This window comes from Xenopus tropicalis, chromosome 1 (assembly GCF_000004195.4).
Source record: "Xenopus tropicalis strain Nigerian chromosome 1, UCB_Xtro_10.0, whole genome shotgun sequence".
Taxonomy (NCBI): Eukaryota; Metazoa; Chordata; class Amphibia; order Anura; family Pipidae; genus Xenopus; species Xenopus tropicalis.
Window position 1 is genome coordinate 172,752,705 of NC_030677.2, and position 26,827 is coordinate 172,779,531.

General features: G+C 38.7%; 1 protein-coding gene across 7 annotated transcripts in view; it reads left to right on the top strand.

Annotated features, from left to right (window-relative positions):
• The window catches only part of mcc (mutated in colorectal cancers), a 164,169-nt gene that overhangs the window by 33,646 nt on the left and 103,696 nt on the right, over positions 1-26,827 (top strand). The window contains exon 1 of one of the 7 annotated variants that reach the window (XM_012957499.3): positions 3,958-4,493. In XM_012957499.3, coding sequence (XP_012812953.1) covers positions 4,437-4,493 — 57 coding nt within the window. In that variant the 5' untranslated portion in view covers positions 3,958-4,436. 7 annotated transcript variants of the gene reach the window in all.

Genomic DNA, 26,827 nt, shown 5'->3' on the forward strand with positions numbered 1-26,827 from the left:
CCATTTAAACTTCTTCTGCCATACTTTGCTCTTTCTTAGTAATGGAGCACCATGATGCCTTGATGATTTTTCTGGAGCTTTTACTAAATTTCCATAACTGATTTATGGGATCACTTTGCAGCATTATATTAATAATAATAATAAGAATGCAACTTTCCACGTGTTGCTGTCACATTGTTTTATGGAATGCCATAACTGTACTATTATCAGTTGCTCAGTATAGAGGGTCATAGTACACCAGTTGTTTGACTTGTTAGAAGCTAGTTTCTGGCAGTTTATAGTCGCTTTTACTCAGGGGTGTTGTGTATGTGAATGGTCGCAAATAGGAAACAATGTGCAAGACTATCTCCCAGGGCCAGTGTATTTGTGAGGGATAAAGGTCTGAGCTGCACTCTGTAACTGTACTTTTCTTGCTTATTCATGACATTGAGGCCTCATGGTACATTCACTTGTCTTTTCCTATTTATATACCAACTGACAGTTCTAGAATCTGTTGCATATTGTTGTGTTATTATTGGATGGATCTCCATGTTTCTGGAAAATGTTCTGGGTATTTTCTAGGCTATATGGATGACGATATTTATAGCATATGGCAATGAATTTATACAGCAGCTTTGAGCAGCGTCTGCTAAAAAAAAAAAAAAAACAAAACCACTATATTGCTTTGCTTATGCATGCTATATTAATGAAAATGTTTATTTGTTACCAAATTTGTTTTAACTTGCCTCATTTTTTGGGTCATTTAACAAATACTTCTGAATCGGATGTATTTAAAGTGATCAGTAGAAATGAAAGTGATATTTCCACTTAATTAAGTTTCCATTTTTTTGTAAATCAAAGCTGATATAGAGCAGATGAAAAGGAGCTGTGGCAGGAATCATCAGTGAGTTTATACATAGCACATCCAGGCTTAATGGCTGGGCATTAGTAGTGAGAAAACAAGCGCCAAATAGTTTGCTTGCAGGGATTATTTGCATGGGAATATTGCTGTTTAAGTGCTCTTCAATACTTCTCATTTTGTGCTGACTTGTATTGAGGAATCTGGTTTATTCATATAACCAAGTAATTCTGGGCCAAGCTGATACCAAATGTGTGTAATGTAAGTAAAGTAAAAGTAAAAAGATGTCTGCAGAAATAAGCATTTGAATATAAGCTCTGTTGAGCAGGGCCATCCACTTTGTCTCTTTTATTGGTTGTATTTTGTATGAGATCTGTATGTACAGTGTATACACCATCCAGTAGCATAACCAGATGTTACTGGGACCAACAGCAAATTCAGTTTAAGGTCTGAAAACATTGGCAAGTTGACCTATTCTACCAAGATGTATTGAAATTGCTTTATACTTAGGGCTTCATTGGACCCTCTATATTCTTGGGCTACCCTGCAACCACAGGTTATGCTTCTTTGTTAAATACAGGTTAATAATAATAACAATATTAGCAATATGTAGTATTGTACAGAACCAGTCAGGCACAGCTACTATGCTAATACTCTGCTATTCAATTTTGTACTATGAATGTATGCCTAGGGCTGCTTGGCAGCCACTATTAACCTGTGTACAGCCAGCTTAATGTGTAAAATACGAATAAGGATGACTGTGGTATTGTGTTTTGCTAACATTTCACAAATTTCCATACAGATACCCTCAAAGTGGAATCCAGTTCTTTTAGTAATTGCTAATTTTTAGTAGGGTTGCTGTCAAAATGACAATTTTTTTAATGCATGTGTAACATTGTGTGGCTCAAAGGAATTGTGCGACTGCAGCTTTATTAAAAGTGTTCTATTGATTGTAAGAACTGGTCACTTTGCGGATTGATGCAGGGTTTCTCTGCAGTATTTGGTGCCTTTGAAACCAAAGATGAACAACAAGAATGTTATATATTTACCACAAGGTTGGTATTTGTTGCATTGTAGCTTGTAAGAAAAACCATTAAAGTCTGCCTTTGTTTTCTCTCAGTATGTTTTGCTCTTTCCTATCAGTACATAGATTACTTACATTCCTATATAACATAGGCATTTTCTAATAATGCCAGTCATCATTACTATGTAGAGGAGGGTTCTGCACCTTGAGGCAAGGATAAATTATGACTTTACTAATATTTAGAGTCGTATGGACACATCTCTATCAGAGGTAAGTGTCGGTATGCCTTAAATCCTGGGGTCCCAAACCATTTTTACCTGTGAGCCACTATAAAATATAAAAAGAATTGGGGAGCAAGCACGCATGAAAAAAAGTTCCTGGGAGTGCCAAATATGGGCTGTAATTGCCTATTTGGTAGCCCCTATGTGGACTGGCAGCCTACAGGAGGCTCTATTTGGCAGTATACCTGTTCTTTTTTTCTGCAACCAAAATTTGCCACCAAGCCAGGAATTCAAAAATAAGCACCTGCTTTGAGGCCACTGGGAGCAACACCCAAGGGGTTGGGGAGCAACATGTTGCTTGCGAGTTGGGGAACACTGCCTTATTCAATCCAGCAGTGGTATTCGTAAAACTTTCCGTTATCACCCAGCATCGCCTTTGTATGACTAGCTTTGCTATTTGCCAGGACTCCAAGACCATCCATCACACTTGGTTTGGGGTGCAAATCAGTGCACTGATATGTTGAAGTGCAGCTGTCGAGGTCTCTCCAGCTAATTTTTGCTCTGGCAACAGGGCACTGGAATCGCCTTATATTGTATGACTAAATTGAATAAACTGAATGTGACTATAATTTGGATTTCAGGGTTCTGGCAAGTGAAGAAGCTCCCTACAGTTGTACTCCTTCAGGGCTGCCCTTAGCCTGTGCAGTAAGACATTGTAATCAACATTACATAGTTAATTAAACTTAGATTGTATGGACAGAAGGACAGCTTTGTGCATGAGGTAAATGCTATGGGCCAGTGAGCCAAATGCTATGGGGGCATGAAATAGCAAAGAAAAAGATGAATAAAAGATGAAATCGCTGGGATGTTGAAACTGCTAGGCACCCCCTAGCTTATTTTTGCACAAATAGCCTGGACACTACTCCCGGTAAGGGAGCTCTGGGAACAGGGCACTAGAATCATCTTATATAAAACTTTACTGAATGTGAATAGGATTTGTATTTCAGGGTTCTTGAAACCCTAGAAGCAGAGCACAACCTACTTTCACTTCTTCTTATTCACTTCTTCCAGCCCAGCCCAGCATAAGGCCTGCTATTTCACTCTTCTGTGACTTACAGCACTTATATTTGCCTACTTGTGTCTGTAAGTTACCCTCCCATATAGATTGTAAGCTCTAAGGGGCAGGGACCTCCATCTTCTTGTGTATTTGACTCTTATCTTATTGCAACTATATCTTTTATTTATTTGTGTTTATTGTAATACTTTGTATTTATCTATTATCTTAATAACCCCCTGTTTGTATTAATGTATTCTACTGTACAGCTCTGCGTACATAAGTGGTGCTTTATAAATAAAGATATACATACATACATACTAAAAACTTAAGGTGCATGGACAGCTTTACGTTTTGCACCCTCCAGTGATTTCATTTAAAGTCAATGAAGGGGGAATTGCAAATGAAAACACAAACCCATAGTGTTGCAATGAAGTAGATTTCTATTAGTGTGTACAGGGCAACCCATCTAGCCTAGTGCCATCAGAGCAGTCCCCCTGCCCCCCAAGTGAACTTTCTGATGACTTTGTGTTATGAATGGCATCTGCAGATGTTCTGCACTGCTGACAATAAGCACATTGACCTTGAGCGCCCAGCACACGTGCTGCGAGCCACTGCCTGGCAGGCTGCTCTGGATCCCACTCAAGAGCACCACAGCACTATTTCATTCAGGATCTGCTTGAAAGAAGAAGCCTTCCTCTCCAAAATGAACGGTGTGCAGCACCCCCCTCATTCCCCCTTTCTGGTGTGTGTATGTGTCAGAGCCTCTGTACCGCCCCTTCACAGCACCCTGTAGGCAGCAGAAAAACAGATGTTTTTGATCACAAAGCTCTACGTTCATATCTGAAACTTTCACATGAATTGCAGGGGATTGCTTCTCCACTTGATGTTTCAGGGTCTCTCTGTAGACTGACACTGAGTGCCAGACTGGACTCGCTCACACTGTGCACTGAGCCTTGAGGGGGAGGTGCCCTGAGAGTGAGCCACCGAGTGGCCAGCACACACTACTAGAGGCAAGGCTAGCTGCAGCCCAGCATGTACACTGCCTTCAGGCTCTTCATCCTTCTGCAGAGCACAAGTCTGACTGGTGTGTAAATCTGTATGTACTTCTCCAGCAAGTCAGAGCCTTGCATAACAGCTTCAGCCTGTGCCTGGCTCCATCTTCTGTGTCACACACTTGCAAAAGTTGTGCCCAGGGACTGATCCCAGAATGTGTGGTCTACAGGCAACCAAAGCAGAGGGTGCCGGAAGTAGTGGAATGTAGGAAAAGGCTTTAGAGTCTGGATAAAGACAAGAATCATGAATGCTGGAGTGGGAATTAAATATGGGGAAGAAGCCAGTGTGGAGCTGAGTGAGGTGAGTACATGGCAATCAATGAGACGGATATGTGTGTGTGAAGTAGTTGGGGTTTCAGTTGCAGTGACTCAGTGCTGCCAAGGCTGGCACAGGGTCGGAAATGCTCCTTCCTTCCTGAAATAGCAGCAGCCACCGCCGCCGCATATCACTAACAATAAATAGTCTCTCATCTCATATAGAGCACAACTGCCATTATTTATCTGAGACTGTGAGGCACGGCTGAGCCAGTGTATTATCCCAACTAGCCGCTTAGTTTGTGCTTTGTGCTTGATGCACAGCGTGAATACAAAACAACTAGTACTAAATGATTTTGGGGAAGAATCATGCTTTTTTGGCTCATAGCCCGCTGGGCATTGCCAAAGCTCTGCTTCACTTCCTCTGATACGTCCATTCTATTAGACTGTTACCTGTCTCAATCTCTCTTTTACACATTTAGTGGACCCTCTTTACACTAGTCCCTTTCTTGGAACTACAGCTCCCGGAATCCTTTGGCTGTCAAGACACATGGGGGTTGTAGTTGTACAGCAGCTGGAGTACTGGAAGTTGGGTTACTTGAATGGGATAATTGCTGTGTACATCCAGACGTACTAATGTAGACTAGGGTAATTGCATGGCAAGCCTTTAGGTCAAATAATAAAACTAGTGTGCAGCTGCCATAGAAACTCCTAGCCGTAGTGTGTCACTTGATCTGTTAGTGTTCTTCCCAAGTGTTATCATTGTGGGGGAAGGGAGAGGAAGTCCAGGCCTGTGGGGAAGTTTTCTTTTTTTTCCCCCCTTCACATATCTTTATACAAATACAGCCAGTGGTATGCATTATTGTATTTATATGTTCACAGGATACCCAAAGGCATTGTTTTCCCCTTTTTTTATTTATAGTTGAACAATGACTTTTATTTATTGAACTGTTAGGCAGACTGCTGCCCTGCAGATGCTGTTAAACTATAATTCACAGTATTCCATGGCAGGCTTCAGCTATTGGTGTGGTTATGGAAGTTTAGCAACCTCTGGAAGAATGCTTTAAAATTGCAAGCGGGGGAGGATGAAATGGAGAAAGCAACTTGTTTGTTTTCTTGTTTATTTATATAATTAGACAGAAAATACACAAACACAAGTGTCTCCAAAAACCTCAGCATGCCTTAGTGTTGGAGTGTTGCAGCAGTGAAGGGGTTAAGCAGGGCGCTGTGCTTGTGCAGGAATAGCCGCCCTTTGTTTTATAATCAGAGCCGGATGGAAGTTCCAGGCTTGAGCAGTGATTACCCTTTACATAGTGCTTGGGAAAGGGCTTTTGTTTACTGGCAAAAAGGTCTTTCAGATAATTTCAAGGATGGAGTCAGTCAGCAGCTCTTCCGCATTGAAGATGAACAGACTGTTTGTGTTGTACACATAAATATCACATCACAGGCATAGTGGAAAGAATACTGTGACTGGGATGCTTACACTATTGCCTGACTACAACTCTCAGACTCCCCTTCCATTTGAGAGTAGACTAGCAGTAGAGCCACAGGTTATACAGCCGTTTGTTTGATAATGTATTAGAAGGCAAAGCCTCATACAACAAATTCCCATTCTAGCATATTTTCCCTTTATGGGGGCATTGCTGATCCATTGAAATACTGCATCCATATAGGCCCTCTATGTAAAGAAAAAAAGTTACAGATCATTGGGCTTACAACACACATTCCGTGTGACTTTAATGGTTTCTTTAACTTACGACTGCATATAAAACTACATATGTTTCTGTGTTTGGTCTGTATACCATTCTACCTATATGAGAGGGCTGATCTCCAATGAAAGGGCTGCTGTAGGTCAGAGGTAAAGTACAGTGCAACTGTACATTCTTACATTACTGTTCTGATAGTATAATAATGCCTTACAATGCCTTCTCTTGTTCAGCTTGTCCAGCTGAAGCACAGTGACCTGACTGCAGACATAGATGCACTTTATTTTCAAGTGGCTGCTATTGCATTAGCTGATTTCAGTCCCTCCGTTCCTTGTTATGTATATGCTCATAAGTGCCCTTCATGTAATATGGGCTCTGTTGTGTGCTCACTGTCTCTAGTACAGACAGATAGAAGCACTCTAGCTACAGCTACTCATGCCTTATAAATGCAAGATCAGCTGCTTTTCCTGTGTGTGTGTGTGTGTGTATGGATAGTTACAGACAATTTATGAGATAATTGCATAGAATGCATTGCTGTCCAGGTGAAAGAGGCAATTCTTCATATTGTATAGCTTCCCTATTGAAGTGAATAGCTGTTTATCTTTGCTCAGCAACAAGTGGCATGTGTGCAGAAGCTGTGCCATTTACTAAAAACAGTAATTTTCCGTTTTTTCCAAAAATAAGGAAAGAGACACTGCTAAATACATCACAGGGGACAGGAAGTCCTAACATTTCAAAAATGTTTACACAGTGGTTATTTCTTTGTCATGTTCCAATGAATTTCCCCCACCTCTAGTCCTATTCATGCAGGCTTGTAGAACATTACTAGACCTTAACTGAATCTGGCAAGACTAATTTCTGATTCTAATTGGAATGATCCTGTGTGCACAAGGCTTTCATTTTCCTGCTGTCAGTGCATGTCAACCCAAAAAATAATTCTTTGCCTAATAAAAGAAAACATAATTCTAAGCAACTTTCCAATATGAATTTATTAAAAAATTATGTGCTTTGAAAGTTATTTGTAAATGTAATCGCTATTGAAAGCAGCATTTGCTTAACTCCTGGTTGTTACTTTTAAAACAACATTACAGAATACAGTCTCCTCCTGCAAGACAGGTCTGTCAGTCTGCTGCCTTGCGTTACGTCAGCAGTTCTCAACCTGTGGGTCGGGACCCCTTTGGCGGTCGAACGACCCTATCACAGGGGTCGCCTAAGACCATCGGAAAACACATATTTCCGATAGTTTTAGGAATAATTTTATTGTTGGGGGTCACCACAACATGAGGAACTGTATTAAAGGGTCACGACATTAGGAAGATTGAGAACCACTGTGTTACATTGTTTCAAAAGCCAGAGACACCAGGACAGAGAATAAAAAATGACTGCTTTTAATGGCAGTTATATATACAAATAACTTAAGACCATTATCAGTTTGTAATGAATGTATAGGCAGAGTTGATTAGAATTATGCAGAATTAGGCAAAAAAATTGTTCTTTGGGTTGACATTACCAGTCCCATTTCAAGATGTACATAAGCCCATACAGTCTGTTGAGCCAGAACCTCCTAACCAAGCGGACAGCTTATTAGGTATATGAGGTTTAATGTTAGATTCCCCTATGATCTGTAACAGATTTGAAGATACTGTCTTCCTCACTGAGCTATGGCCCTGTCAGCTGGTCTCTATAGGTCTCCAATTGTGTTCCAGTTGTTGGCCTGGTTGTCTGTATGTCAGATTACCTCTCTAGGTGGCCAAACCAGGCAAATATCCAACCTAGTGGATCTTGGGTATGTAGCAAGCTTTACAGTTTAGAATTATTACAGTTTGCAGGTCTATTGTGGCCAGTTGTGACCATAATATATGGTGCCTTTAATAGGTGGGTGTTCTGACCACCAATGATTTGTAGCTGCAACCCACAGGAACTAAAATTTGGGGTGAACACTCTTCCTCTTCTCCCAAAGTTTCCTTGGTACCTAAGCTGTGCGCAGAAGTAGTGTACAGAGCAGAAAGGTACGTGTTAGGTGCGCGTTCTATAATGGCAGCATTTTGAAGGTTAGGGTTGGGTGCTGGATAAGGTTTTTTCAGGTTGAGTGTTTCCTGACCCTCACCACACTACAGTACATGTAGTTACCATTAAAAACCCACTTTATGCCCTTATAGTAGTTTTCTCTATCTTTTTATTTGAGTGAGATTAATGAACATGTCTTTAGATTAGTGTACATACAAAATTAAATAGCTATTATTTATAATTATATGATATATAATTTTCTTTGTCTCTTACATTTGTTAAATAATCTGCTTTGTGTCATGATTTAATCTGTGATAACAACATCGCAATCACATATACTGTATGCAAGGCCTTTTCTTTTTATTGTTTTTTTTTGTTTTTTTAAAGGTAGACACTGATACAAAACATAAAAAGAAGCAGGGTGCCAGCCCTATGTGAAAATGCATACAGTCATGTTTTTGTGCCAAAATCTACTCTGTGTGTGTGCACATGGGCCAATGCTGTGCCTCACAATGCAGAAGGATTGGATAGGAGCAGACAGCTGTTTCTCCATTTACATTTATATGCGGACAGAGAGACATCCCCTTGTGTGATTCAATGGCCATATAAAAGAATTATCATAGAACTCCACAGACTACTAACATCATTATATAGTATTTATTTATTACTTTATATAAAATGGTGCACTATTTCATATAATGTAGAATTTGCAGTGAATTATGAAAGCACTCCAAATGTACAATTTTATATTATAATAAATATTGCGCACCACAGAAAATTACATCTCCTTGAGATCCGTGACTTGTGTAAAAACACCTTAGTCATGTCTGATATCCTTATATTTTACAATTAAGCTGTCATTGTTTCCCTGTAATATTCTGGAGTAGTATTTACCAGTAATTGTTGGTAAGGAACATACAGGGCATACAGGTTGTTTTTGATGTCGCAGGTCACCTGTCATCATTACAGAACAGGAAGCTTTGCATTAAATAGATGACAGTGGCAGATAAAATGCCTCTTGTGACAGTCCAGTTAGGGAGGTGGCACACTGGGTGCTTTGAGGCCAATCCAGTAAGGTAAGTGGCTTGTTGGGTGCTTTGAGGCCAATCCAATAAGGAAAGTGGCACTTACAGTACTTTAAACACCACCACCCTCCAGCAGAGAGCAGAAGTAACAAAACAGCACTACATCTGTTGCTGTGCACACAGGTCGATGTCATGCAGACCTGCCGTTACCCTAAAAGTCCAACTTTCATGTGCTATTTACACCTGCCAGCTTGATCCTGCTTCCAACACTCAGTAGAGTGTGGGGAAAAGGATGATGAGTGCTCTGTAATCTTATGTATTTTGAGATAGTGCTCTACAGTAAATAAGTGGCCTATTTAGTATGCTGTGTAAAACAGAACTGAAACACTGTGTTTAAAGCTGTTTAAATTTAATAGCGAATTTCACTGCCTGAATTCCATATTTTACGCCTTTTATGCATTTAAAGATGACACCGTTATTTACACATCATAATAAATAGACCCCCAAATTTGTGTTCTATTCAGAGCAGTGGAATTGCGAACCTGACTTGGGGTGACATATATTCACTTGTTATGACACTTCTGCAAGGCAGTTGTGTGTAACTCTTTCATTCATGTCGTCCATTTTTGTAAATCTGATAATCTAATTTTTTCCCCCTTATGAATTGTCAGGTGACCTAGATAATGTCAGGGGAGGGTGCGGGAAAGTGAGCCACTGATGCCCTGTTCATTCATAAGCAGAGCTCAGGGGAGAGGCTGTGTTAGGAGGCTGAGCTGGAATTTACTGGCAGAGGGAAAAGCTCACCACCCATTCACACATAGGGTGATCTTTGTTTGTGCCGCCGTTGGGCAACACTTGGGATAGGTTCTTAGTTGCACAACTCCTGCATGCAGAGTACAATCTCACACAGCTATAGCTTGGTGTAGTTTTGTAGAACAGGGCATATTTGTATATGTCTAACTGCAAGAGGGTGTCGGAGTCATGTTCTAAGGTTCCCCGCCCACTGACAGGACGGCTGGGAATGAAGTTGTCAAGCAGCAGCTATATGAACCCTTTCCCTGAGAAGACAGAATAAAGACAGGGTATTGGTATATTCTGCTGGTAAGCAGCACAGTTGGTATGGTAAGTACCTGCCCGGCTATTTCCACTTTACTCATACTTAGCATGCTTGCAAACACCGTGGCCTTGTGTCTTCTATTGGAAGGGGCTTGAGCTGTCAGAATGTGTGTTCTGTCAGCAAGACTTTGTATTAGCCATTCCTATAGCTCCAAAGGTTTCTCAGGGCTGCTGGGATTTGTAGTCCATTAACAGCTGGAGAGCTGCAGATACAGTATGGTTATAAATAATGCAGCCCCAACTTCCAGTAAGGACAAAAATGTTTCTTTGTTTATATTTAAGTCTTAGCTTTAAAACCACAATTTTAAATGTGATTTTGAATGTGTCTGGAGCTAAAGATAGCAATGAAAGCATAATTACTTGTGCTCCAGGCCACTGTGGGAAGGAGAGGATTAGATTGAATTTTAACTCTGGGATGTGTCTTGTGCAGCCAACAGGCAGGGGGGTCCCCTTTAGGGTGGGAAGGGACGTGTGGCATAGGTGCAGTGTGAAGCATAAGCCCCCTGACAGCAGCTAGTAAGCCAAGCCCCAGGATACATGTATAAGCCTACTGTTATTATAGAGCGCTTGACTTTTGGCATGTGTACTAGGACATCCCTGTTTACAGCTTCTGCTACCCATGTGGAGGACTTGTTCCCCATTAGCCTTAGTGCTCTAGCCACTGAAATAACTGCAAGGAATGCACCCAACACCCATCCCACCTGGATCGATAGGTATCCTCTGATTACCCTGCATTATCTGTCTTAGATATGGATGTTCCCCCTGATTCATTGAAGTCTGAAACCCGATACCACATTCCCTCTCTTTATCACCCAGAGTCTGATCTCTACAGTGTAAATAAGCAGATGACCCTGGGAAAAGAAATATTGCTTTCCCTACCGTGATTGCAGGTGCTCCAACCAGCAGCTGCAGTACCCCCTAGCATAGGGTGACTAGATCATTTGAAAATTCATGGACACTTCTAGAAAATCTAGCTAGAAGGGCTGCACTGATTGCAATTAATTGTAAATGATTGCATTTACAATTAATTGCAATCAGTGCAGCCCTTCTAGCTAGATTTTCTAGAAGTGTCCATGAATTTTCAAATGATCTAGTCATCCTATGCTAGGGGGTACTGCAGCTGCTGGTTGGAGCACCTGCAATCGCGGTAGGGAAAACAATATTTCAGCCCTGCAACATGCATTTATTAGACATATCCCTGAATTTGATCTGGTCGCCCTAACCTAACACTCCTAACAGTAGGTGCTGGAACATTCCTATCCAAATCCAAATGTTTGAATGTGGGTCTGGCAGCCTACGTATATGCTCAGTTTTAGTGAAAATTGACTGAGAATTGATTGTAATCTAGCTGGTGTTTGTTTTTTAATGTTTGTTTTTAAATGAATTTTGAGAATACAAGTAGTCCACTTCAACTTTATTGCACTATACTGTACCACTTCACCTGATTATGTTGTAATGAAAAATATGTCATATTAAAGACGGTGCAGAGCATGGCTCATGAAGTGCCTATTCAAAACTCCTAGTACAAGTAAACTGTGCAGAGCATAGGCATTCCAGTGTGTGGAGCATCTCAAAGAGATACCAGAAATTAAACCTTTACATCTATCATAACTTTGTCTTTGCATGCTATTTATAAGTTTGCCTTGAAGGTTTACTTTTACTTTACCTGTCTGATCCCCCGTATTCCTCTATGAGGGGGCTGCCATATTTGTGCAGCAGGAGTCCGTTAGCATTAGAAGCTATAACTGACAGGTTGAGAAGGGACGGTCAGGTTGGCAAAACAAGTCAGGTTTAGGAAATCCAAGTAACAATGACTTTAAAAGCAGAACTATGAATGAAAATAAATCAACATAATCTGTAGGTAACTTTTAATGTACATTCATATTTTGAAGAGTAGTTTTTTAGTGTCAGTATCACATTAACAAACCAATCTGTGGAATTTACAGTTATCCTCCCTACTTTTTAATACTGCTGTGTGTGCCACCCACTGTAGAAAGTAAAAATAAGTCCCAGAATCCATCACTTCAGGAATGAATAGAGAGAGAGGACTTGGATTACTCTGTGAGCCTAAGTGGACTTTTGAAAATTGTCTTTGCCAGTCCAGACAGACTTTTATTATGAATTCCATTCAATTTGTGGAATCGGGTATGTCTGTGTAAATACAGTTAGTTTGCACCTTTGCTACATAAGCCCAATGACCTCATGTCAATAGGAGGGAATACATTTTTCCTTTAAGTGTGTTGCAGCATATGTAAATGCCCTTAACTTTTTCACTAGATCATAGCACTAGATCCTGGGTTAAAGCCCTGTGCAGGCAGTTTGGGAAAGTTGGCCTGAAGATAGGCTGATGACTTGTAGGTTTACCCAGCAATGAGGGTCCACCAGCTAGAGGAGTCAGCAACAACAGTGTCAGACAGCAGAAACATTGTAGTGGGGTGATGCCAGGACGTCTTGCACTGAGTATGCTGAGTGCCAGTGTTCTGGGTGTATATAACTAAAATGTGGCTTCCATAGTGGCACCTGTTAGCTTATTATATTATGGGCTGTTTATTTAGGGGGGATTTGGGGAATTTTTTTCTCACGTGCTGGAAAGTGTAATAGCAAAAGTCCTAAAATACTCTCTATGTACTTTTATGAAGATGCTTTAAAACTTTTCGCTAAGTGTTAGCAGTAAACATACCATCTTACAGTACAGGTATAGGACCCATAATCCAGAATGCTCGGGACCAAGGGTATTCCAGATAAGGGGTCTTTCCGTAATTTGGATCTTCATACCTTAAGTCTACTAAAAATGAATAAAACATTAACAAAACCGAATAGGATTATTTTGCATCCAGTAAGGATTAATTATATCGTAGTTGGGATCAAATACAAAGCACTGTTTTATAAAGAAAAAGCAAATTAATTTTAAAAATCTGAATTATTTGTTTAAAAGGGTGTCTATGGGAGACAGGCTTTCTGTAATTCGGAGCTTTCTGGATATCGGGTTTCCAGATAATGGATCCCATACCTGTACTACTTCTGCTGAAAATCACAGAGTTTGCAACAGAAAAAAGGCAGTTTCTATAGGTTTTAGGTTCTAGCCTATTGTCTCACAAGATGAAGCAGGATCAATTATAATGTCTTATTAAAATTTTACTACACTGCTTCTTGGAATGCCTGTACCTGATTTAACTGTGACGGTGAAAGAGAAAAGGAGAATTAGCTGAGGCAAAGTAAACAGATACATTGAAACTGTATAAAAATGTTAAAACACATGTAATGGTGTTATGATATATGGTAGTAATTAGGTGATGACAGTATGCCTTTAAGTCACTGTCAGTGATTCACACTGAATTCCTTGCAAGTGAGAGTAGCCCACTTAGTATAAAGATTAAAAAATGCTGTTGCTTTAAAGTGTAGATTTTTATCATGAGAATAACATTTAGAAGGACATTAAATATAGAAAACGGCAAATCTCTTGGGGGTAGCATCTGATTATGTGTCATTGGAATTCAGGTTGTGATTACAATCTGCATTTTGAATTCAGTTGAAGCCATTTACAGACTATTTCTGCATGAGGAATCCTTCATATAGGGAAAAAAAGACATTGCATCAGATTTTCTTGAAATGTAGATCATGTCTGACAATGAAGCTTGTGGGCTGTGAAACACAATGTAACCCTAGGGTAAAGCAATATATAATAAAATCAAATCTGCTATTATATGAAATAAATTTCTTTTAAAGGGAATTTTCCATTTTTAGTTAAATGTATGTATGTTAAACATTGGATGATTATTAATAAACTTTTATACTTATATTTTTATTCCATCTCAGAGTTGATCATGCTGTGTGGTTGTTGTTATTGTGGTTGTTGTTGTATAACAAAAGGATCTGTTGGTTTGTGTATTTGTGTGTTTTATTAGATAGGTCATTTTTTGCCAGGAAAATGTATCACCTTTTTCATATTGTAGAGCTTATCTAATTTATCTAAGATTATCTAATCTAATCTATTTGCAGCCAAAACCAGTCTTTGGTGCTGTTCAAAAGCTAGTGGGAAAAACTGGAAAAAAAACTCAATAAGGTTTCTCCCAGAAATCAGATCCGTGATTAAATCGGCCAAAAACTCTTTGAAAGGCTTTGATAGGAACTGACTGTAAGCCCTTTTGCAATAGGCACTTTATCGTTATATGCTCTTTATGTGCTCGTTCCAGTGCTCTAAATATTTATTTTCATAAGGCCCTATTTTCCTGATTGCTATAGAGCCATGACCCAGTTTCAAGAAGGTGGCTAAACATGAGACAACTGTTTGGGCTAGAGGGGTTGTTTATTTTTATATTGTACTGAGTGGCCACTTATGTTGGCTGTTTTACAGTATGACCATACTGGGTTAAAGTTTTCTGTTAATGGTAGGGTTAAACTGTAGTCTCATACACCATGGTTGCAGCTGTATCTGTGTGGCCGGCAGTTAATTAAGCTATAATGTGTATATGAGAATGACTACAAACATGAATGAAAAACTGTGAAAGACAAATAGGTGACAGTAATTACAATCTTTATTCCCATGCACTAGATTTTATTAGTGACATGCACAGACCAGAGCAGGTTGCTAGTGACTCTGTAAAACATAGAAATACTAAATATACAGTCACACAATCTCACGCTGTTTCTTATGATCTCACACATACCCTCATATATATAATATTTTTATGCCCTATTTAGAGGAAGGGGATTTGTGTAGAGGACCTGCAGCATGCTGTACTCACTTCTAAAAGTAGTAGAACACGAAAACATTACAGAGACTAAAAGCTTTACACTTTACATTGGAATCGGTAAGGTTTAAAAGCCATGATCTAAAAGAAATTCAACATTTTTGAATTACTTGTTGCTGCTTCTTTTCATATAGTGAATGTTTCCTATCTCCAGAGCTGCATACAGAGGTCTTAATTTAGGGCTCTGTATCACTAGCCCAGCATAATAACACTGTGATCACTTAACATGTTTCTAAATTAGAACTATCATCTATCTTTATAAAAAAAAACTGCACTTTGTAGCCTTAAGAGCCCCCCAAGAGCAAGCGTGACATAGTAGTGGTTGTATCTGTCAGTGCAGGGCTTGAACTTCAGATAAAATCAAAGCAGGACTGCAGTGTTAGTTGGTTTTGTTCCTGATAGCACTAAAGCAGCACTCAGAGGCTGAATAATGGATCTCCTTGTAAATGGCTTGACTTGATCCGACAAGGAGGACTAACAGATTAGCACCCCCAGTGAATGTCAGTTTCCTTATCCTTTAAAAGGATCTAAACTGAAAACAATGACTTGATGAAGACTTCTCTGTGCAATTCTGCACTTTGCAGAAATTTCCTGTTTTTAGCAGTTTTTAGATATATGCTACTAGAAATAAGGGGCAGTTCACCCTTGCATTATTTTTTAGTATGATGTAAACAGTGAGAGAATTTGTAGTTGGTCTTTATATTTTATATTTTTGTGGTTTCATTACTATGGAATTTCAGCAGCCATCTGGTTCTAGGATTCAGTTTACCCTTGCAACCAGAGAAATGAGACTGGAAGTTGAATAGGGCCTGATGAGAAAAATAAGTAATACAAAGTAACAATAAAATTGGATCCACACAGAGCAATAGTTTTATGACTGCCAGAGTAAGTAAGCCCTTATGAAAGCAGAGGACGAATGCAAATAAATAAAAAGCTATATGAAGTAAAAAGTGAAATTAAATGACATGAGGTCAACTAAAAAAATGCTAAGAATAGGACATTCTATAACACTGTAAAGGTTAACTTGTAAATGTGAACTACCCCTTTAATTATACAGGCAGTGCATACTGGGAATTTAGGGTCACTGACCTTCAGAGAACTGTTTAATTGAAAGACAGCTATTAGCAGACTAAACTGTCTGATAATTCTAACAATAGAAAATTCAGTTAATTGTTCGGGTTTAAATCCCTTTGAAAGCCAAATGTAGCCCAAAAGTAATTTATTAAATAATGTTTTTACAGTTGTCAATGGTTAATTCATCTGCATTTGGTGTTAAGCTGGCAGCCACGTACTAGTTATATTTCCTGCCTTGGCGCTGTGAAGCTCAGGCTGCTGAAAGTCTTTTCTTTTTCTTTTTCCTTCATAGACTTTTAGAAGACTATAAACTTTTAGAAGAAACATTGCACTGATCAGTTAGGAATTCACTGAAACCATAAAAACACGACTGCCCCTGTGTAATTTTTACCATCTACCACTTGGTTAAAGCGTTGGGAGTTCAATATATCCATTATTTGTCCATCAGTGACCTGTGTCAGAAAATATTTTTGCATTGTTGGTTAAAGTAATAAGGTGCGGGGGTCACAGATCTAAAATGCTGTGTTTATTATTAACCCCAAGTATAGTCCCTTTTACCAACACTTACTGCTATTTATATTTATCTGTGATTTCCATTGCTCAGTTACTGGCAGAAGTGGTGGAATATTTTTACGTAGTTTCAGAGATGGAAGTTTAAAGCAGAGAATTCTAATAATATGCACAATTTAAAAGGACAGTATAAACCCATTTTCAACATGAGCTCAATGAATAGGTCATGTGCTGAATTTTGTGCCTATTGTTTTAAATAAGACATATATATCAATTATGCTATTTATGTAATTAAAAAAATAATATAAAGCCAATTTCTCTTTAGTATGTCCTGATCCCAAAGAACATCAAAGGAGCTGATAAAACAAATGACCAGTCCACCAAGAAGCCTCTGATAATGAGCTTCTCAAAGTCTTCTGCTTCGAGAAGGGAGGGGTTTGTTTAGTCTAAGGTAGATAGGGAGGGCTGAAAAAAAATTACTTTGTTTATAAAGAAGGAATGGTAAGTTCAGTAAAAAAGTGCCTAACTTTTAAATTAGTGCTTTAATTAGTGCTTTTCAGACTTTGAAAATATGGATTTTCTTAAAAATTTTAAGTATAGGCCTAATATATTCTTAAATCCTATTTATTGTGCTCATTTTTAGAAAAGGTGTCTTAGGTGTATGCTGTCTCCATGCCGTTCCGTTAGTAATTTACTTCATTGCAGGTGGGATGGCATTTTGGGTAAATGAGTCGCCCGTTGTGGCCGAGATGTAACCATGGCCAACTAATCTCCCCTTGTGCCATTGCCCTTAGAGCAAGGAATTTAACAGGTTGCTTGCAAGAAGCTGTGTTCAGCACTGCCTTCTATCCTATTACTGACTGTTTAGCTGCTTCAACAACATGCCATTCCATAGTCATAAAGCTCCTATGCTTGACTTAAATGGGCCACACCTGTAAAACAAGTTGCAGCTCATAACTTAATTACTTTAATGAGATTATTTTTGCTTCTCTTCTCTATGCTTTAAGAATGTCAAAAAGTGAATGGCAAAGGTGTATCACTTGTTAAAACAAATGCAGTATTCCCAAGCAAGGGTGAGTCTGCAAACTTCCCAGGACTCATACAGTGCTTCATATTATTATTAATGTTATTATTACCTAGCATTTATCTACACACTTAGCAATTATAATACATTAAATAATGTATCTACATACTTGATAATAATATTGCTTTAGTACTTATGCTACATATTTAGTATTTTCAGTCTAAAAGTCAGGTACAGGGACCCTCCCAAACAGCTAATCAAGGGGCATTAAGCCCTTCGAGTACATTTTCCTAGGCTTCAGGTTATGGAGCACTGTCACGTGAAAAAAAATTAGTAGTTACTCTAGATTTAAATGTGGTGAAAAGTGTCAAGAGCAATAGGAGACAGTACTAATGTCTAAGTCACTGGTGTAACTATAGAGGAAACAGATATCGTGGGTGGGCATGGACCGTGGGGGTCTGCTTTCCCTATAGTTGCAAAAAGAAACCTCTCCCCTGCCCCTCTCATACCTGCTGGCAATGTGGATGGCGGGGACGCAGGGAGTGGGTAGGAGGCGCAGGCATGGGGCATCGAGTGAGTGGGGGGCTGGGTAGTAGTCCCTGTGTGCCAGTCGCCTTCGAAGAATCTTCTGTGGAGGGGGACACAGTTTCGCAAGTGGTCTTGGTAGACCCTTTGCCTATAGTTTCTTACCAGAATCATATAATACGCTAGTGTTGCCACCTGCCTTGATGTCAGACAGATTTTGATTTCTATGGAAAAAGACATCTGGCAAGATAACACTCATAGAAAATTGTGTCTGTCAGTATACCTGCGATTTGTTCATGACACTTCAAAATCTTTTTTGATAATCTCTCTAGTGTGTCATAAGCCAAGCAATTGCCATGGACTGTCATAGCAGAGGTTGTCTGGGGTTCAATAATCGATGCTATCATAGTGCCTTTGTGCACTGTTATTTTTACAGGGCTACAAAAGCCAAGTGCAATATTCAGTATTCTCCTCAAGCTACCAGGGTAATTTGCTAAAAAGTAATCTTTATAGTTGGCACTGCAGGCCTTATATTTATAAGCCTGGATAGCTTATGTTCACCTTGTTATTCATTCTGATAATTGTTTTCTATACAAATAAACTTTAAGGCTTGCCATTTTCATTTGCTTACTTAAACTGACCTTGTAATAAAAACGGCTATTTCATTTTTTAAAAGTGCTGATTTCGCTTGTTGCTAAATGACTTTGCATAGAGGCACCATTTAATTGTATTTTTGCAGAAGTTTCCATTGAATTTGTAATAGAATGTATTTAGCCCGAGCAGTGAGTTGAAGGAAATATTTTGGGGTTCTTTCCAATTGTAAGTGGTAGTTTTCAGATGTTTTTTGTGCTCAGGTCCCCTGTCTCCCATAGCAAGGAATACAGGCATATAGAAATGTTGTAATATCAGCAGTTCAGCAGTAGCTCGGCATTTGTTCATCCTGGGGACAGCATGTGTTCACCCTGGACCAAAAGCAAATGCAAAATGTATCCAGTTGTATTGGGGATGCATGCAATGAATAAGATTATTTTAGATTGTAAGCTCTTTTGAGCACGGACTTCTTTAACTCCTGTATTGGTTAGGTTTTGTAAGTGCACCCTTCTGTTGTACAGAATTGCTCAATCTATTGGTGCGGTATAAATACATGGCAATAATAACAGATTTCATATTCCTGCTATAGTGACCAAACTCCTATAAGCGACCTTGCCAAACACATTGCTATATATGTAATAAGTCTATTGACAGTATTTTGTGTGAGAATAAAGGTAGGACACAAAGCTGCCAATGACATAATTTGTATTTACACAGTTTCCTTTTCAGAGCAATTTAGAAACATTTATTTATTTTTTTAAAAGGATTCAGTACTGGAGAAAAAAAATGTTACTAATGTGATTACATTGTTTCTTTCTGATTATGTTGCACAGACACGTGCTTTCAGGCTAGAATTGAAACTGTCTGTTAAACAATTTGGCAACGCACTGGTCTTGTCCCTTTGTCAAGGTAAATAGCTGATAGTCTTGGAACTATGTCTAAATTACTTTTACTCCAATGTTTTCCATAAATCTTTAGCTTTATTATGAGTGAAAGGGACCCTTGACAAAATATTGGGCTTTAAAGGGTGGCTTGAACTGAAAAAGTCTGAAAACCCTTTGTCGTGGAACTTCTCCTTATCTTCTACTATTCTATTATAAATATATTTTTTTAATTTATAGTATTGATTTTTAACAAGCCAGTAAGTATTACAGTAACAAACAAACACAAAAAAGAGAGGTAAAAAAAGGTGAGAAGTTCAAGAAAAAAAAAAAGATTTAAGTTTTGTATGGCAATTTGATAAACTTATATCATCTACATATAGGATTAGCGTGTAAGTAAAAGAAGTAGGCAATATACTTGTATTTTTAATAAGGTAATATTGCTCCCTATAGGTTTACATTTATATGATCCTCACAAAAGCAGAAGATGACAATCCGTGTAGTCATTCTGTGTAAACACAGGCTCTCATTACAAATGAAACCGTAGGCTAACACATTTATATTTAGCGTAACTCTGTAAATGCACTTGGTAATGGTTAATTTGAGAAAACCATAAAACTCTATAAAGAGCTTAAACTGCACACCCGCCCTTCTGTCCTTTACTCACAATTAAAGGAGAAACCTGGGGTTTATTATTTAAAAATATTTAGTAAAACCCTCTATATCTCATAGATAGTGGTTGTTTTTGGTAAAAGTCCCAATTAGATGTCCAGCCTTTGGTCAGATCACCCACTCAGCTCATAACAGTATTACATATATAAGAAAACGCGGAGCCTTCGCTTCAAAAATATAAAGAACAAAAGATAGGAATCCTTCACAAATCTAAGCCAACATTTTCCTCATGGAGTTCCCCAGTTTCTGGCCACCAGGTGTGGATGCCAGTTTTTGAAGTTTTCCTAAGTTCTTCTCAGCCCCTACAAATTGAGAAAGTCCTATATCATTTACTAAAGCAATTCCCTCCTTTTGTAATGAAAATTAATGGAATCTTTGCCTAGCACCTTATCCCCATTATGTAATAAAATTTGCCCAGGTGCAGTAAGCCATACCATCAAGTACGATATTTGCTTGTAAACAGGTGACCAGTACATGTTCCTTGCTGACTGGTTTCTTTGGTAGCAAACTTGCACCTTTTATTAAATTACCCTTTAAATTGCAAACTTACTCAAGTCAGATGTAACTGAATTTAAGAGTTGGAACTAGGGATAGGCAGAGGAGACTAGGGCACAATGGTGGTGGGGTGCTGGGTATGTACCTTTTCTTCCTGACTTCTCCTTTTGGGGTATCAGCTGAATTGGGAATAGGCTGAGTTGCACTGAGGAGGTGCGCGGGGGAAGGGTGTTGTCAGGTTGCTGTGGTGATTGGGGCAGGGGTCTTGCCTTAGATACCCCTCAACCTTAGGCCTGGCACTGCTAAATGCAGGTTGTACATCCACAATTTGATTGTGGGTTTGTAATGCAACAGAGAGATCTCACAGTTCCTGCCTGGGAGAAAGTTCTTTTTTTCCCAGACTAAGAGGCAGATCATGGGAATGCACTGTATTACCCACTTCTGGTGTTGCTTGCCCTCAAGTTATTGAAGCAAATTTACATAATGTATTGAGTGAACTGATGATAAAAATGTTCTCACACTTTAACATTTTATTCTTTCAAAAGTTCAAGAATTCTTTTTAAAAGCATGAATGCCCTCTGAGCAGAATAATTTATCCCTATGCATGTTATGGGCAGATGATATGAAGGTAACACTTGTTACAAATTGAGAATATGTTTCATCTAACCTTTCCCACTGTTTTCTGTGGATACTCTTCCTTTCTTGTCCAAGAATAACGGGTGAGGAATATACTGTATGGAGAAGGGATGAAGGTGCAACCTGAGACAATTCATGTCCCAGACAGTTGCATTCCTGTGTCTCTGCTGCCATAAAACCTCCATACCACCATCCTCTCTAATGATATAAGTCATCTCTCATTCTCTGGGCAGTCAAATTTGCTGCTGGACTTTGTCCAGCACTTCAGTTTGTGAACACGGGGAGAGAGAAGTACCTGGACTCTGTCCAAATGAGGGAAACATACCGCTCTGATGGGGGCTATCAGGCACATGAAATATGTCACATTCCTGGAAGAACTTGCCTTACATTAAGAGTGATTTGGCATTCAGTGCTGTGTTGCCAGTCGATTAACGTATTTCTTTTTCTGTTGGAAAATGTTTTTACACTGCAAGCATAGATGAAACTGTTCCCTGATATGAAAGTCATGAATACATTCAAAAGCTCTGCAGAGATGTGTGTCCCACAGAATGGTCAGGGATTGACCTGGCAATTATGTGCTTTGCAGATTCTACAACCTTTCTATACACCTGTAATTCTATACACTCATGAGCTATAGATAATTAAGCCTTCCTTTCATTTTTATTCTGCATTCTAATATGTTCAATCATACAGTATTAACCCTTTGAGGACCAGACTGGAAGAATGAATACTTTGGCTAAGTACTGGACTTGCTCTGGGAACAATTTTTTGACTTTTGAAACCTAAAAGATTTTGACTTATTATATATTATATATATAATATATTACGTTTAATATATTATTTTATAATGCACAAAGGTAAGGTAACCTGGCCAGGGTGTCGGGACAGAGTAAGCACAGCTGGGCTGGCGGCAACTTAGTTACTTGATAGAAATGTCCCTGTTCCTACCTTCATTCTATTCAAACTCCATCAGCGGTCATAGCAGTTTTTTTCAGTCAATGTGCATTCATTGCATTTCTCTTTTAAGGTTAATGCGCCACAGGGCTGATTCTCAGCCTGCGGATAAATGCAAGCGAGAATCAGCCCCTATGGTGGCATCAGCCATTCCCTGTGCCTGTACCTGGCGCCAGTCTGTCAGCCTGGGTGCAGGCACACACAGTGGATTTTGGGCCACAAACGCACAAGGATGCATTTTGAGCAACTTCTGTGCCACGTGCCCTTTACCCATGACGACACAATGACTCAGGGTACAGATACAGGGAAAGGCACAGAATCAGGTCTGTGTGGCATTTTAGTTGCTCATGTGCCTAACACTAGCTTATATGTTTTATATATGTTTATTTTTCCTTTAAATTTCTGATTTCTATGATTCAGTTCAATTCACTTTTCAGTTGTTATTTCTGTTAAAAAATCAAAAGAGAAGGAACTATGTTGTTATTCTCTGATGTTTCTTTCTCCCATTAAAGCGACAGTCTTACTGTTCAGGTGATGCAGATTGAAATCTGGGTGCTGATTTCTAGTTTATGGTCCTAATGGAAACCCATCCAATCCATAATGTGCAGGCTTCGTATTAAGTAAGTGCACTTAATCTAATTCTTTCTCAGATATATTTTCTGTAGGCAGTGAGGCTGTCATCTAAAAACTGCATTTTGGGACCGAGATTATTGACCTTGTGTGCTGCTTCCAGCTGAGGATGTGCTGCCCCAGTCTGAATGATTGCTCTGCAAATGGCTCGGTGAGATGGCCAGTCCAGACGTTCTATTAAGGGGGTGCGCTGAGAGTCGCAAGTGGCTTAAACAGATTTCCATTGCTCAAGGAGAGACGACACAGTCTCAAAACAAACTGAAGACAGAAGAAAATAATTCCATTACAGTCCCTGAGGGGTTAGTTATTTGGTTTACTTTTTTAAAGAGCAAATTTTCTATAAGCCTAAATGCTTATGGTTTATGCACAGTTTCCCATATACACCAGTTATTTCATGCCCCCTTCTAAACCCCTTGTTGCTTGTCTGCATAGATGTTTTTCCTGGGTTCATAATCTATGATAGTGAGCAACATTTAAATATAAAAAAAGTTGAGGTGCAACACAAGCATAAAAAAAAAGTTCGTAGAGAGTGCCCAATAAGGGCTGTGATTGGTTATTTGGTAGCCAAATGTGAACTGGCAGCTTACAGGAGGCTCTGTTTGTCATTACACCTGGTTTTTATGCAACCAAAACTTGCCTCCAAGCTAGAAATTCAGAAAATAAGCACCTGCTTTGAGACCACTGGGGGCAACATCCAAGGTGTTGGTGAGCATCATGTTGGTCACTGTTATAGATGCTACATGAAATAACTTTTCTCAAAATCAGCAAAAAAATATAAATTGCAATAGTGCCAAAGGGAGCATTTTTATTGTGTTGGAGTCTTTTCATCCTCTGTAAATGTCTACTGGGGTGCTTTATTCTAAGTTGAACTTTCAGTATGATGTAGACAGCAGGGGTATAAGACAATATGCTATTGCATATTTTTGTGATTTTTTTTTTAAATATATATTTTGTTCTGCACCTTTTACCATTGGAAATAAAAATGCTAATAATTTAAAAAATAAATACTATTTGAATGTTGCTTAGAGTAGGAACATCTACAACATTATAAAATGCAAATTACAAGTGAACTTACCCTTTATTCTGTATTTCTACGTCATGTGTCTTTAAAGCTCTGGATAACTAAACATACCTTTTATTTGTTTACAGTAAATGCAATCTGATATCTAAATATGTAAATGCTGTTTTATAAAATATTCAATATTTAACAAAATACAAGAATTATCAAGTTTTTGCATCACTAATCCAGAGTGACACATGAGGCAAAAAAAAAAATCCCTGCAGGTTAACGCTAAAATTCCATAGTATCTTTGATTTAAAGCTGAACATGTTTATTGACTGACTCATTCTATGACTTACCCACTTACAGCTCAGCAATCATTCACCCGATATAATTAGCAGTATGAAGGCTTTAATTATGATTCTGGCAAACCCGTAGTATTGCGCTTGCATCTGTAGTCAATATTGTGTTATTAGTGGTAATACCTTATGTAAACATATTTATTTGCTATTTGTATTTTGTGTACCTGCCAATATTTTATTACAGTAGACATGAAAATAAACAGCATTTGGTTTAACAGTTCACTGGTACTGTGACTGGCTTACTGAAGGGTCTACATGAGCGAAAGTTGTGGCTATTGGTTTGCGCCTGTTGGATCACTAATTGTTTTTAAAGGAAATTTGTATCAGTCCAACAGTTCCTTGTGCCATTGTCCTGTTAGGGTTTTAAACTTTTAAAACTTTTTTAAACAATTTGTTTGCTTTAGAAGCACCCTTAAGGTGGCCTTAAGGAGGTCAACTGCCGATTCAGGGCCTTAATACCAACTCAGCAGCTTATTCAGCAGGCTTCCCCTACTGATATCTGGGCAAAAATTGGGCAGATGTCGATCGGACAAGCTTGATTTTTCGTCAGATTAGGGGCCGCATCTGGTCATTGATGTGGTCCTCGCTCCAACTTTTCCTATCCCTTTCATCACAAAGCACAATTTCTTCCACCCAAGGTGGGCATATCAGTGGGAAGATTTGCTTGTTTGGCAGTCTTTAGCAAATCTCACCATGTATGGGCACTTTTAGCAGATTACATTTTATTGTACATCTCTTTCAGAGATAAAAAGATCATTTCCAGATTGTACCTGAGAGTAAGATGTTTTGCATAATAAGAGAAGATTTCTCCTCATCAGATTTACCCAAGAAATGATTATTTTCCCCTGTGCCCTTGGCGCCACCTAAAATTGATTAATTGATTTGCTATAAACCATCCAGGGGAAGGAAACAGAGACCCTGAATAGCCTTGTCAGAGCATTCCCAGGCATAGTTAATTTTCACAAATTAATAGCAGTAAGTAATGTTGATGTCACGGTATCTACGTGAGTCATTTAGTGTGATAGTCGTAGCATTCAGCTCCTAAACCACTAAACCATCACAATCATTATACAGCACCACTTCATTTCCCTTACAGTGAGTAATATAAGGCTAGTACTGTAGTTCATCTGCAGTGTCAAGAAAACAAAACAGATAAAAATAAATCAATGGTTCATTCACATAAGTTGCAAGGGACATTAACCTTTCTAAAATCACTACAATGTGTGTAGATTTGTATTGTGTTTTTGTTTTCTTTAGTTAGAACCTCCCTGTGCTTGTTCTGTGTGCTGCATAGTGCTGGCAACAACTCCCTTCATTACACATGCAGAGCGTGTTCTCCACTCAGAATACTTTTCTCTCAGTGCTTGCCTGATTTCCTGCAAATTGCTGAAAGTCTGGCGCAATGGTTTACAAAAAGTGAAAACTAAGTTCAGTCTCACACATCTTATTTTATAAATGTAACCACAACAACATATATTACAGAGACTCCTTAGTTATTTAAATCAGCCTCACTCACACGCATTCATGCTCCGGTCCTTTACACCAGGAGCCAATCTACCTGTATAGAAAACATCTCAGTATTACTAGAATTGAATAATGATTTATGCCCCAGGTAGAAGTAATTATGTACACAAAACACTGAAGAAAGTTCAGAGAGGTTTTTGGTTAATCATAGAAAAGGACACACAGTCACACACATGTTCTATAAAAGTCAACTGTTTAGAAATAGAAACAATATTCACACAAGTTTTTACTCAGATTTGCATATGAAAATGTAAGCATAAATATATGTAGACTTTGTATGGTGATCCAAATTACAGAAATATCACTTATCCTCAAAATCCCAGGTCCCAAGCATTCTGAATAAATAGGTCCCATACCTACATTCTAAAAATGAATGTATATCTTGTTAAAAATATAAAGATATTAGCTATGAGTTCCAGGATCTTTATAAAAGTACTCATCTTGCAGCCTTATTAATTTATACAATGCTTTCTAATATAGTAATAATAATAATAATATAGTATTTTACAATACGGGATACATTACTCCTTATATCAGTGATCCCCAAGCTGTACCTTGTGAACGACATGTTGCTTACCAATCCCCTTGGATGTTGCTCTAAGTGTCCCCAAAACAGGTAGTTATTTTTGAATTCCTGACTTACTACCAAATAAAGCCTCCTTTAAGCCGATAGTGTGCATAGAGGCTGCCTAATAGCCAATCTTAGCCATTATTTGGCACCTCCATGACCTTTTATGGTGTTTGTGTTGCTCTCCAAGTCTTTTTACATTTGACTGTGGCTCATGAGTAAGAAAGGTGGGGGACCCCTGCCTTATATAATAGCATTTATTTAAGTATTTCTTTTAAGATTGAAAGATAAATGGGAGCTCTGGTATTTTTAGATTTACTTAGTGCCTT